Raw genomic sequence first — 13727 nt, 5'->3', positions numbered from 1 at the left:
TCACAAATTACATTTCTTTTTCTCCATCACATGCAGCGTCTTAGATCAACATATTTACATCAGTTCTCTCTTACTTTACCTCCATGGCATCATGAGAGAAAGTGACAGCTCTTGTGTTTTACCTAGTTGTCTTTTTGGACATGCTTGCTGAGATACTGATAAATAGTGTTTTGGGACTTAAAATTTAAATTGATGGAATTTAAATTGATAGTCTTTGGTATGAACATTTAATAATTCATCTATGAATTCTATATTGCATTCGCCCACCTGCCACCTGCTGCGGTTCTTCCTCAGTCAAAGGACATTCAGCTGCGCTTGTGTGGTTCTGCAAGAATTCCTTACAGAGACAGATGCCTGTGAAATACACGGCCATCTATGATGCTTTACAGGTGTCCACACTTCTTCCAGCGATCCCCTGGAGAGATGAACGACAGTGGAACCAATCTGCTGGCAGTTGGTCTGCTCAAGAGTGAGCTGAAACTGAAAACAATCATCTTAAGATAACATATTTTTGTGCCGTTTTCTGATTTAAGTCTACCTCCAACTAATAACTGCCCAGGGGTAGTTATTAGTTGAAAACTAAGCAAATTGACTTGCCGTCACGTTTTCTTATCTAGTACAGGGCCCTAAATTAGACATTTTTTTTTACCCTTCAGGGGGGAAAATCAAGTTAATACATATTTTGAAATAGCTGTCAGTATAGTCTAATAATAATTGTGTCTTGGGGTTAATTCTTGGCCATCTTAAAATTTTCTACTATATTAGTGTATATATATATATATGTATAGTTTCAAAAGTAGGCTATAGTTTAAGAGCTACTGTCAGCTGGTTTAAGGGCAGTGTTGAGTAGATACTTAGCCTACAAATTGTAGTCCATAACCAATTAAATTATGTGAACAAAAAATTGTAGATAATAACAAAATCTGGATTTAGGTATTAGGTAATTTAGTTTGACTACTTTTTGATTACTTTTAGATTAGGCCTATTTTGACCTAACTCGTTTATCACATAGACATTGTAGAATGTGATTATTGTGTACCATATTGATTAAAACAACAACAACAACAAATTATATATTTCATTCTTTGTTATCAGTGTCATGAAATGCATTAAACATTACATGACAGCGAGTTTTCCCAAACTGGGATTCATGAAAAATTTATAATTAATGAAAACATAAAAAAAAAAGTTAAAACCTTGAATCCCTACATTACATGAACAAGCAGTATTCAACACGAAAACGACATTACTTGGCCAAAGTCCTAATATTTTTGACATAGAAGACATGGGTGACAAGTTCATACAGCCACTCCACCTGTGTATATGGCAGTGTTTAGTTATTTGCATAATTATTACTCTTATGTGTATAAGTGGTAGATTAATTTAGAAAGGAACATTTATGAGACGAAAAAAAAAACAGGTGAATCAATGAATTCTGAATCATTTACTGTCATTGTGTGAATATATAATCATGACTATAATCCGATTATGAGCATTTTAAAACGCAATATATTCTAATTACAAGTACTTCATTTTTGGAATCCAGATTACATGATTTTGGGACAATTTATGGGAAATGTTTTGTACATGTCTCAAGTATCATTAATTCAAATTTTCTCATTTTAAATGAATCAGGATTCAAACAAACAGAAAATCCTAACAGTAGCTACTGTTAAGAATAGAATATCATATTCACAAAAGTCAAATAGAAATGCCATAATAAAATCAGTTTTTCATCACTTTTGTGAAGTACTTCAGGGACACCACACATTTCTATCTTTGGAGGGGGGACTAGGGACAGTCCTGGCTGATTTGGTGTCCAAAACAAGATACAACATGACTAAACAGGGGGAAACTCTCTTTAACGACTTTGTTTTCAAAGCAATTGTTAGATTTCAAGTAGTCCAGTGAGAAAATACCAGAATCAAACTCCACCTTAAGCTTATTGTTGCATTTTGTAACTAAAAAGAGGCTGAAATTGTCCACAACTTCATTTTTTCCCTTTGATTTGAAAAGAGAAGTTTTGACTTACTGTCCCATATAAAAAAATAAAAATTAAAAAATGGACAAACATTTCTGTGGATCTAGCAAACTCAGTTAGACTGACCAAACTGAGACATCACATGCAAATGGAATGATTTTTGCCACAGTGTTTCAGACAAACACCTTTTTGCTTAAAATAAATTGTGCATTTTATTTTATTTAGGAATTTGATTAAAAATCCACTTCACTATAATGTAAGGGAGCACACAAGGGGCACGACACATCTGAGGTTAAGTATTTTAAAAGCATGATTACAGCATCTCTCTCTGTAATGTTCTGATCCTTTCACTAGGACTAGAAGACATGGTTTAAAAATAGATTTTCATTTTGTCCTATTCTGTATTTTCCTTTAAGGCAATGTTGCTCATTTCACTTGAACTCACAATCTGTGCTTCTTCCCGTCTTCTCTCACTTTGCTGCCCTAACTTTACCCCAGACACCCAGAAAATCACATAAAACACTGCACTAGCCTGAGAATATCTCAACAAAGCCACTATCCGCGGGTAATGCTTTTGTCAACCACTGGAAGGCAGCTTTGTACAGATTATTTCACCCTGTTTTCTCTGTTATATGTAAAAACACAAAAAGCAGGACATCTGCTCAGTTTAGTCATCTTCAGGGGCGGACTTACCCATTAGGCAAAGGTCGGCGACCACCGTGGGCCCTCAAAAGCCAAGGGCCACCTAAAATGCTTTTCATACATGAGATGCGCATTAAGTGCGGACATGGAAACACTTGCTGTTCACGGTGTTTATTACCATGACAACTGTCTGCGTATTCGCGTTGAATCTGCTTCTTATCTATCAACGGTGCGTATTATATGTTTATTGTTTTAACTGCTCTTTAGTCATTTATGAAAAGGACCCAAATAATTTTTTTTTTTTTTTTTTGGTTGAGAAGTTTATAATCCTTAGGTGTGTAAATGCATGCTTGCATTTCCCTATTTTTTCAGTTTCATTTAAATTTGTAGTTAAAATAACTAAAATTATATGTATTTTATATTAAAAAATTTCACACTTTTCTCATTCTCATTAACTCAAGTTTTTATATGAATTAATCTCTAGAGGGAATCGACAGTTTTCAGAAAAGTTTTCATGGAATTTTCATTTTATCTGATAAAGTAGCTTATGAGTGCAGCGCTGCTTTGTTTACTGCAATATTTCTGATGCTCCAAAGGCGCCACCTACCGGCAGAGAATGAATGTGCATTTTCTATAATCCCGTCTGCAATTTTTGTTCAGACCAATGTGAAAATCCACCCACAAAACCGTGTTTTATTTATACTTCTGACTCATCCTTTTTTTTTTTGAAAAATTGGTTTAAAGGCTCAATTGTGAGGTTAATCATTTTATAATTTACTTTGTTATTGTGGAAACCTGTATCTCAACTGTAAATCAATTGCTGTTTCTTGGTCTACAACATGAAAGAAAGCCACTGTTTGAGGTACATGAAAACTGTAGAAACACTGGACACAATGATGGGGCACCAATGAGCAGCAGCAAGCATCACAACAACCACAAAACCTCAAGGTTGATCCAGGTAAATGTGTGCAAATGTGTAGGGCCTCATTCCTATATTTTGCCTGGGGCCCCCAATACTAAATCCACCCCTGGTCATCTTATCATATCCCTTTAACTGTCCTTATGTAATTCATAACCAATTGTAATGTTTCCTTGAGGATATGTGTGGGAATGATTTAACATAATCTCCCCTGTTGAATTCTTAATCCTAAACGATGTTGAATAGGTTGGTGACATTTAGCTAATGCATATATTTGGTTAAATAACGTGTGAAGTGTAGTGTGACTCACCTGTGCTGACGTCCTTCTAAGAATGCTTAAACATTTAATTGTTAAACACAATGGATACATCAATTCCGGACCACATGCAAAGAGATTAGCTGTAGCATTCAACACAACAATTGTGTCCTAACGAGGCGTGATGCAAGCAATTTGTCCATCCACAATTAAAGGGAAAACGCTGCATGACCTGATACAAACACGGGCAATTAGAACATGTTTAACATTTAAGCTGCACTCACGTCATGTAAACACACTACTATGGACGAGCTGCCATGAAAGCAGAAATAAAATGAAAATAAAAGTCATATTTGTAAGAGAACTCTCAAGAGCTATTAAAACAATTTCAATAATATTGTACAATTAAATATCTGTAGTTTATGTTGTATATATTATCTATACTGTATATAATTTAAAGAGGAAAATGAGGTTATGTGGGGTGGGATTTTGAACCAATGAGATTCCACTATGGGCGAGGCCACACGGCAGGACTCCACAGGGATTGGTTGTGCCCGAAGGTTCGACAGTTGGTGGAAAAGATAAAAGGATAAAATATAATTTGAGAGGAGAAAGTTTTTTTTTCTAGTTTTTGTTTGACTAGTTTAACTTGTTTTTTTTTTTTTTTTTTTTTTTTTTTTTGTTTTTGGAAGGACAAAAAAGCAGTATACTGTCTTAATTTCTAGATGCAGCGTAGAAACGAAAATGATCAACGAAATGTCCTGTCATTCATCGTATCCCATGGTTACAGGTTAGTACAACAAATCCAGAACTTATAACTTTTATCGCTAAATTGTTCCAAAGTATTCCAAACAGAGTAATATAAACAACATAGAGAGAGAGAAAAAAAATAAAAATAAAACTAGTTTATAAGCTAACAGAAGCATCCATTAAGGGCAAAAGTCACAGTTTGAATCACTGTTTTATTCCAAACATGTGTCTATATATTTAACGAAAGAGGGCAACAGCCCTCCTACATAACCCCACAGTTTTTTTGGGATATTAATAACAATATAATCTGAATCATTTGCCTTATTTTCTTCATTGTGGGTGTGATTCTTCAAGCACTGGTATAGAAATCTTTGAAAATTAATGAGAAATAAAAAAAATCAGCTTTGATAAAAAATAAAAAATAAATGATTATCACATTTGTGTCTCCCTTTGACACACACACACACACACACACACAATCATAAAGCACCAACATACGAATGCTATAATGCTGCAAATTCTAAACAAGGCTGCTATGTTTACACTTTGGATATACAGTAAATGGATAACTGCATCTCACAAGCACCCAGACAGCAACTTCTAGTGCACTTCAACAAACCATTCATGATAGAGGCTCATTTTATTCTGTAATGAAAAACGTCATTAATTGTCCTCTCACATAATCAGATAAATGCCCCTTCAGGTGCACAAATGCTTTCTGTCTCGTCTTGTTGTTTTTGTCATTGTTCCAGGGATGAAAAATGTTTCTCTGTGTTCTTGAGAATTGCAAATACTGATGGGCAGCTGGTTAAAGTTTACATTAAATCGAAACAGATCCTATTTAGTTTCTTTACACACATTCCTGGTCTTACTGTGAACAATTCACCAGTGCATGTTAGGGAAAAATGCTAAAAACTTACCTGTTCGGTTGACATCATCAAGGTTAATATTAACCAACTGCCAAATTGGCATTATTATAGAGTACTGTATTAAGTACAGTAATGCAGCCTTTTTAAAATCTTGTCAATAATTAGCTATTAGTATTCAATGATGGTTAACAATAATACAATAAAGGTTATGGCAAAAATAGCAAATAAGTATAGATCTGGAAAGCAGTGTTACCACTGGGATTTGCTGAGACGGCCTAAAGGATGAATCCTGTACTCCATAATCCAATGACATTCAGGTATGGAACACTCACATTGGAGTTTTTCATCCCGTCCTACATTCCCCTGCTTGAATATCCTGCTTTACCTGGAAATGTGTCACATTTTGGAAGTAAAGTGGGTTTTTAATGCCTTTCATTTTGATTTGAACCGTTAACAGTTGGTGTTTTAAGACAGAAGTTGAGAGACTGAAACCAGGTGAGTAATCTTAGAGTTTGAAGAAGAGGAAAACCAATTCCTGACCACAAAACGTACAAAAATCTATATACTTTGTCCTCAAAGAAATTAACAAGAGGGAAAAAACAGGTATTTTTAAAAAAGGACTGAAAGAATGAAGCCAAAGAAGAAGTTAGAAAGGAAAACAAGCAAGAGACGTTCAGGAATAAAAATTAATTGTAACCCTCCCCAACTTATTCAAAGAATGAAGAAATAAAATAAAATGAATTTGCACCAAAAGTCATTTCAGTTCAATGTGCACACATTTTAGGTACAGACATAGTCCCCCATCCCAAAGCATGAAGAAGATCCATACTCCTATGCAAAACTAACAGCTGTCCTCATAGTTTTCCTCCACCTTTCCCTTTATGACATGTTGCATAGCATACTTTCACAGGATATGCATTACATAGTCTCAACAGCATGCCAAGCCTCACTGGCTTTCTGAGCATTGCCTCAAGACGTGGTGTTAAAACCAGACACTTGGACAGCAAGCGGTTGGCTGAATCATCTTTCTCTCACTCATTGCATCCAAAAATGGCCTTTATTTGCAGTATCCCAGAGGTCACTTTGACTGGAGGCATGGGCAGAGTCTTTCCGTCTGACCTCCAGCACTCATTTACATTAAATTATTGTCCCAACAAAAGTTTCCTTACTCTCGGTCTCAGTCCTGCTTGCAGAGGAGATCGGTAGAGGGAGTTTTAGTGGGCGGCAGCGGCCTTGGAGGGGGTGTGGGTTTGGCCCTGCGTGGGCTGCCTGAGCCTCCTCCCTCGCTGTCGGTGTTTGTATTAGAGGCGGAGGTTGGCGGCGGTGGCAAACGTGGGAGAGAGGACGTGGCGGATGCCAGTGGTGAGATGCGTGAGCAAGATGACGTGGAGCGAAGGCTCTGGATCCGCCGGCACTCCTGGCATACCCGCACGTGTGTGCAGCCGCGGGGCACTGCCGTGGAGACCAGAGCGGGTGCGCTACTGGGGACACTGGCACTGAGAGGATCCTCCAGCAGTCGCTGAGGGCCTGGGCCCATTTCTGCAGTGCCCCCACCAGGTCCCGGCCCTGCTGCGGCACCAGTTAACGGTCCTGTCCCGCTGTAGAGTTTGCCGTTGCTGAGACGCATCTCCCGTACGAGCCGCATTTGACGGGGAGCTCCTAAAGGGAGACGGGCCGGGTGCCGGACGATGCCCTGGGACGAGAGGGGTCGCCGGCGCCGCAACCGAGAGTTCTTTTTACAGGAGATAACGTTTCTGAATTCAGTCATCATTTCCTGACATACTGACACCTTAGTGAAGATCAAAGTGGAAGAGAGTGGAAAGAGAGTCAGGAAGCAAATATATAAGCAGAAAAGACAAAATGTGAAAACAGAACATTATTTCTGTGTGCATCACTATTGGCATCTCATACTGAAAGTTAGGGCAGTGGTTCTCACTGCTTTTTCCACTTCAAGACCCTTCATTGCACAAAACAATATTTGAAGGCACAATAACTTGAACAGCTGCTCATTATTTACTTTACAAGGATTTGCAAATAAATAAAATATTTTGAGCTTGCATCAATAGAATAATGTATAGTCATAAAATATATTAAAATACCCATAGAATTATAATGTTAATAATTTACATGACTTCCAGTTCTATATTAAAATTAGGTGACATCATATTTCCTGGTATTTCAATATGAAAAAAATAAATAAAAATGAATTCTGGTTCTTCAAAGAGAAGGTGGATTGAAATAAGAAATATCTAAAGCTTTTTATGTCTTATTATAAATCATTATAAGTCATCTTGAGGCCCCCTTGGAAGTTTGCTGAGGCCCCATAGTGGGCCCAGGCCCCCTGGTTGAAAACCACTTACTTAAGTGTTTATCTACCCTTTAGCAAACTAATAAACGGGTGAAAAAAATCTCATAAATTTAAATGTATGCATTTGGTAGAAGATTTTATCCAAAGCGACTTACAATGCATTCAAGATACATATTATATCAGTAAATGTGCTTGCTGTTGCTAATGGCATGCTTTGCCACTTGATCTACAGAAAAAAACCTGCACTGAATAACGTTTGCATAGGAAAGTCTTCAGTTCAAGAACTAAGTCTTTATTTTTTCCATTTGTCTTGTTGCATGAGCAAACATTTTCTTTAGGAAAAAAAAAGGAAAAAAAGCTTCCTTTCCTTTTCCTTCTCAACTTCAGTCTTAAAATGTTTTAATTTTTTCATTTAATTAAATGAACATACTAAAATGGTTTATAATAGCATTCATACATACTCCAAACAACTTGTCCCCCTTTTTTTATCCAAAGCAGCTTATATGGAGCACATAATGCATTTACATTTTATAATTTCGGGGAATCGAACCCATGACCTTGTTGCTGCTAAAGCCATGTTCACTGTTTGAGCTGCAAAAATAAGAGCGGTAAACTGTGTGAGAGCTATGGAACAGTTATAGTACATCACAAACACAGACGGCGTAACTGGGTGGCATTGTGACCTACTCGTGAGTGTCTGTGGTTTCGGACGGGGCAGGAGTGAGGGCGTACCTCATCTGTCTCGGCCGAGCGGCGCGTGGACCACACAAACTCCATAATGGCTACAAAAACAGCTATTATGAGCCCACATATCAGCACAACAAATATCCCGCCGATATTCTCCATACCTAGACCTGAAGGAAAAACACAGAAATGAGAGCAACACACAGAAACGTCCTTCCACACACACACACTGTGGATCTGATTAGAGATCTGCATTCCAGCAGGATTCCAGAGGGATCCTATTAAACTCTATTTCAGAGATGTAGGTTGGTGTAGGCAGTTTTCCTAAGAGTTATCAGAGGAAGCATGAAATTAGGTGGTTTGATAAGTACAATTTTTAATTTCTCTTTAAAAATAAATAAATGTCTGAAATCATATTTTCAATGAATTGATTAAAATAATAATAATAATAATGAGGGAACGGGACCTAAAATGTGCAGAACTGACTGAATGTCAGAAGCCACTGGGAGTATAATAGAAAGAAGAAATATCTTTAAAGAAGAAGAAGAAGAAATTTATTTCTATTAAAATGAACTTGTTTGATTTTGCACAATATTCAACTTCTATTCTGTGTTGGGTCACCATTAAAATTTAAATCTTGAAGCAACAACAGCTGAGAACATACAGGGATTTTCGGCTTCTCTTAACCAGGATTCAAGTGGTTTAGTTGCCAGTGATACAATTAATTAATTCACTTACAAAGAAACACCAATTAAAAAACTTTGTGTGAGCAAGAATAAGTGCACAGAATAACTCTGGGTTTAGCAGTACTGAATCACAAAAACAGAGCTCATATTATTTGACATTTTCTTGCAGACCTGTAAATAACCCTGAGAGACTGTAAATGTCACTTTCTGGTGAATATACAAGCTTTGCAAACCACACTAGAGAAATTACACACACACACACACACACACACACACACACACACACACGTGTTCATGCCTGCGCACCAAATACTGTAGCTACCATTTCCCTCCATTCCGCATGAGACTACAACATACAGAATGCAAATATCACCAGGCCACATAAATAAACACTCACAGTGTTAGCAGAACTGTGAAGCATCTGTTATTTGAATCAGACGGATGTAGTACATCCTATATGCAACATTATAACAATATAGAGAGCGACAGGAAATCAAATAACCACACTGCCAATATTTGTGTGATTTGAGGAGAACTCATTTTTTTTATATTTCACAAAAATAGATGTTTATTTGAAGAGCAGGATATATTTAGGGAGGCTAGGAAAGGCTGCTGCAGGTACTGTAAACAAATCACACCATGCAAACACTACATTCAGAATTCTCACACTTTATGACCAATGAATTTCGATTATCCATGTTTGTTTATAAATATCACTTTGTTGACATTGCACTCACAAATTGTCATTTATAACCAAACAAATACTTTAGAAATGACCGTATCTAGAAACATTTCCTTTACATTTTAAGATTTTATTAATTTCCAGGAGGAAACCAGGACCGTTAATTTCACTCACCTTTGGCTCGGTGGTCTTCTTCTTTAGGACACTTTCCGCCCTCCCACCATCGACGCTTTAGGATTTCTAATCTGTTGTTCTCTTGCAGCTGCAGAATGCCTAATGTGATCTCATCTCTGAATGGTGAACCTGCAAGAGAGAGAATGAAATTGGCTAGTTTAGCTGGTTAGTCAAATGGACTCCCTGACAAGTGTCCAAAACCAATCTAAAACCTAATGATTAGAGTTACAGAGAAGTTAAGCAATGCTATGTTAAAATTAGCACTGATACACAAAAAGTAAACCGTTTTTGCGCTTTTAGACACCTTTATTGACAGGGACGTTTATAGGAAATGAGCCAAACCAGTGTTGCCCTCATTAGCATTCTGGTTTAACGTGTCAGAACACATACGCTAACTGCTAAGACATGATGAGTACGTCTTAAGTCAACTATTGTTGTGCAAATGAGTTAAATTAGCCAGTGTCAGAATGAAAATGAATGTTATGATAGATTAATTCCAAATTATTTGACTTGTTAGAATAACATCAGCCTTCATTAAATATTACTGTATCACAGCTAATCATGTCACACTAATAACGATGTGACGTGAAAGGATGTGTTCATCAAATTAAAAGATGTTAATTCAAATTAAACACTGCAGATATGCACTGGAATGGATCAGCTGTCACTGAATGTTAGTTTATTTTTCATTCAAAGGCTGTAAAAGTGAAGTAACTTACAGGTGCATGTTTTTGCACCTTAATATAACAAGCACAAAACATTTATTTCATGTGTCAAAAGCACTTACATCAAGCCCTGTGTTTAAAACAATTTTCTCATGTCATGTAAGCTAAGAAACATGCAAGCTTTCAAAAACTCTTCGCTTTCTTACCAGCCTCTTTAGAAAAAAACCTGGCTGTGGCGTTGCTTCTTGCATGTTTCGCACTACTTTCAAAAGTGAGCTGTCCAGTGAGTGGTGCTGAAAGCATGTTCAGTTTTTTCCAAAATGTTTTCTGGAGCAACCATGCCATTTCAGCTTGCTTCTGCAAGTCTTTGAGCTGTTTTATTGTGACGTGTATCACAGGACTCGTACCCGAGTGCTCTGCATCGCTGAACCAGGTGAGCTAGCGAGCAAGTTTACATCAGAAAAGCCATATGGAGCTAATTATGTGATGCAATCTTAAAAATGTATTGGCTTACAAATCGTACAATATGGTAAACGTGTTTTGAGGTCATATTGTGCAAGGTTATTTTTAATTGATAATCTGCCCCTGTAATAATAATTTGTGAGAAATGAATAAAAACTGTTGGTGTTTTCCACCACTAGTGTTCATTTCAGTTGGAATCTGCAGTGCATTGTTATTTATAGGTATGTTTTTTAGTAAGTAGAGGCACGTTTTTCCAACAAGATTATGTCATTGCTATCCTTGTTGTAAAATTGTTTGCAAATACATATATTTGTTAACAAGAATAAAGCTGGAATTTAAAACAGCATGGTTTTGAAAGGTCACAAAAGGATATTGCATTGCTTGGTTGTAATTAAATTCTAAGCTTGTTATCTCAGGTTATAAGGAATTTCTTTCACCTTCCAGTACTGTAATTTTTTGAGAAGTCAAAACTGACTGAACGTTACTACTGAACCTGACCATTCACCACAAAAGCACATACAGTACATTAAACATGAAAAGTTATTCACAAACAATTTTACTACCGTAATGTGATGTATTTTTGACTGAAATAGAATAATAATCTAAATAAAATATCTATCTATCTATCTATCTATCTATCTATCTATCTATCTATCTATCTATCTATCTATCTATCTATCTATCTATCTATCTATCTATCTATCTATCTATCTATCTATTTCTCTCTCTCTCTGTCTATCTGCCTACCTACCTAGATTTAAGTATCTTATATGAACTAAAATAAATGAAATTTCCAATATATTCAAATAAATATTATACTACATCAATAAATGCTTTAAAATGTTTTTTTCTTTTTCTTTTTTTCATAGTTTATGTAACTAAACTTTAACAAATTGAACCTAATTGTGAGGTGTTATAGAAGGAAGACATTAGTACTGTACGGGTGTGAAAGAATAATCAACTAGTCGCTTACAAGGTCAACTTTGATTTCATGTTTTACAGTCTAAACCAGTCTAAGGACTCTGTGGTGACACCATCTGCACTCCAGGTTGCTATGGAAGCAGATGGGGGGTGTCCATGGTGACCAGATTCTTCATGAATGAGTGGATGAGAGAATTTTATCACTTGGCAGCAGAACTTTGGAAGGCGACCTGAAAAGATGAGTTGGAACCGGGAGGAGGGAATGAATGTTTGAGCTCCTGGAAGACATTCTATGACCTGGAGACAGTCTTTGAAGACGGATGCTGCTCCTGGGTACTCATTTCAAATCTAGTTACGGGATCATGCGATTACAAGTGTATGGTGATATTTTGGAGGACAGTTTAGGCTAGTGGTCATGAGGTTGTTGGACTGATCTTCCTGGAGGACAGAAGATCAAAAACAGCAAGCAGCACTTCCAATTTCCTCAACGCATCTATTCACCTACTGTAGGTACAAGTTCCCCACTGAGGTTTGTGACTATTCATAAGCATTCCTGGTTCATATGTCCTGTGTCTTACTCATGCTCTCATAATCTTCTCTGCTAAAACAAGACTGTCCTCATTACTTCTTCTTAACATTTTGGAGCCATCATTTCTTTTAAAGGGATCAAAAACCAAAGGTATTCATTCATTCTGCCATCATATCCACACCCTCAAACCCTGTATTGGCACACTGGGCAGGTTCATAAGGGATAGTTCACATAAAAATGAAAATTCTGCCATCATTTCCTCACCCTCAAACCTGTATGAGTTTCTTTCCTCTGCTGAACACAAAAGAAGATATTTTGAAGAATGGTTGGCGGTTGATGGTAACCACTGACTTCCATAGTTTTTTTTTTTTTTTTTTTTTTTAACCATACTATGGAAGTCTGGCTACCATCAACTGTTTAAGAACATAATTCAAAATATCTTTTCTTTGTGTTCACCAATAGAAAGAAACACATACCCTTTCAGAACAACTTAAAAGGTAAGTAAAGTAAAAAAAAATGACAGAATTTAACTTTTTCCATAAACTATCCCTTTAATTCAGTTCAATTCAATTCAAGTTTATTTGCATACCGCTTTTCACAATGCAAATTGTTGCAAAGCAGCTTTAAAGAAAATTAAAGTTTCTACATTATATTTACTATCCAAACTCTACAGTGTCACCAACTGTTTTTAGAAAAAATCTTTGGACCGAATGGTTTGGAAATCAGTGTTGTAATAGTTAACTTAAAGTTTCAAACAATTTGAAATCATTTTTGTTTTCAAAAAATAAAGCTTAAATGAAACAAAATATAAATATTACATTAGAATATTAAATATTAAAAAAAGAAATGTTGCCTTTGCAACCAACTGAAATAAATTAATTAAATTTGAAGTACTTAAATTACTAAAACTGAAATGAATATAAACGAAACTAAAAGTATATACAGAAATATAAATGTTAAAATATATATATATATATATATATATATTAAAAATGACAAAAGCACATAACACATTTTTTAAAACTTAAACTGAAATTAAAATAAAAACTGAAAATATAAAAAGAAAAGTTCATTCAAAATAATTCTATAAAAATATAAATAAAACTAAAATAACATTGTTGGACGTGCACTGCTCATGTATTTTATTGCTTTATTGCTCGCAGTGTTTTCAATTTCTGTCCAATTAGATTTCCCACCAT

The 13727-nt window shown here is 36.0% G+C and overlaps 1 protein-coding gene across 5 annotated transcripts in view; it reads right to left on the bottom strand.

The window, feature by feature from the left end:
* Positions 1-4740: 4740 nt before the first annotated feature.
* Positions 4741-13727, bottom strand: part of LOC109112094 (glutamate receptor ionotropic, kainate 5-like) — a 79764-nt gene continuing 70777 nt past the window's right edge. For 4 of the 5 annotated variants that reach the window (XM_042776213.1, XM_042776214.1, XM_042776211.1 and 1 more), the window contains 3 exons: positions 9952-10080; positions 8413-8579; positions 4741-7206 (listed from right to left, as the gene is read on the bottom strand). In XM_042776213.1, coding sequence (XP_042632147.1) covers positions 6595-7206; positions 8413-8579; positions 9952-10080 — 908 coding nt within the window. In that variant the 3' untranslated portion in view covers positions 4741-6594. The remainder of the gene's footprint in view (positions 7207-8412; positions 8580-9951; positions 10081-13727) is intronic. The other variant, XM_042776215.1, reaches the window with a different exon arrangement.

The sequence above is a fragment of the Cyprinus carpio genome, chromosome A19 (assembly GCF_018340385.1).
Source record: "Cyprinus carpio isolate SPL01 chromosome A19, ASM1834038v1, whole genome shotgun sequence".
NCBI classification, from domain to species: domain Eukaryota; kingdom Metazoa; phylum Chordata; class Actinopteri; order Cypriniformes; family Cyprinidae; genus Cyprinus; species Cyprinus carpio.
Note: the sequence above shows the minus strand (reverse complement) of the source record. Positions and strands in the feature narration are given on the sequence as shown.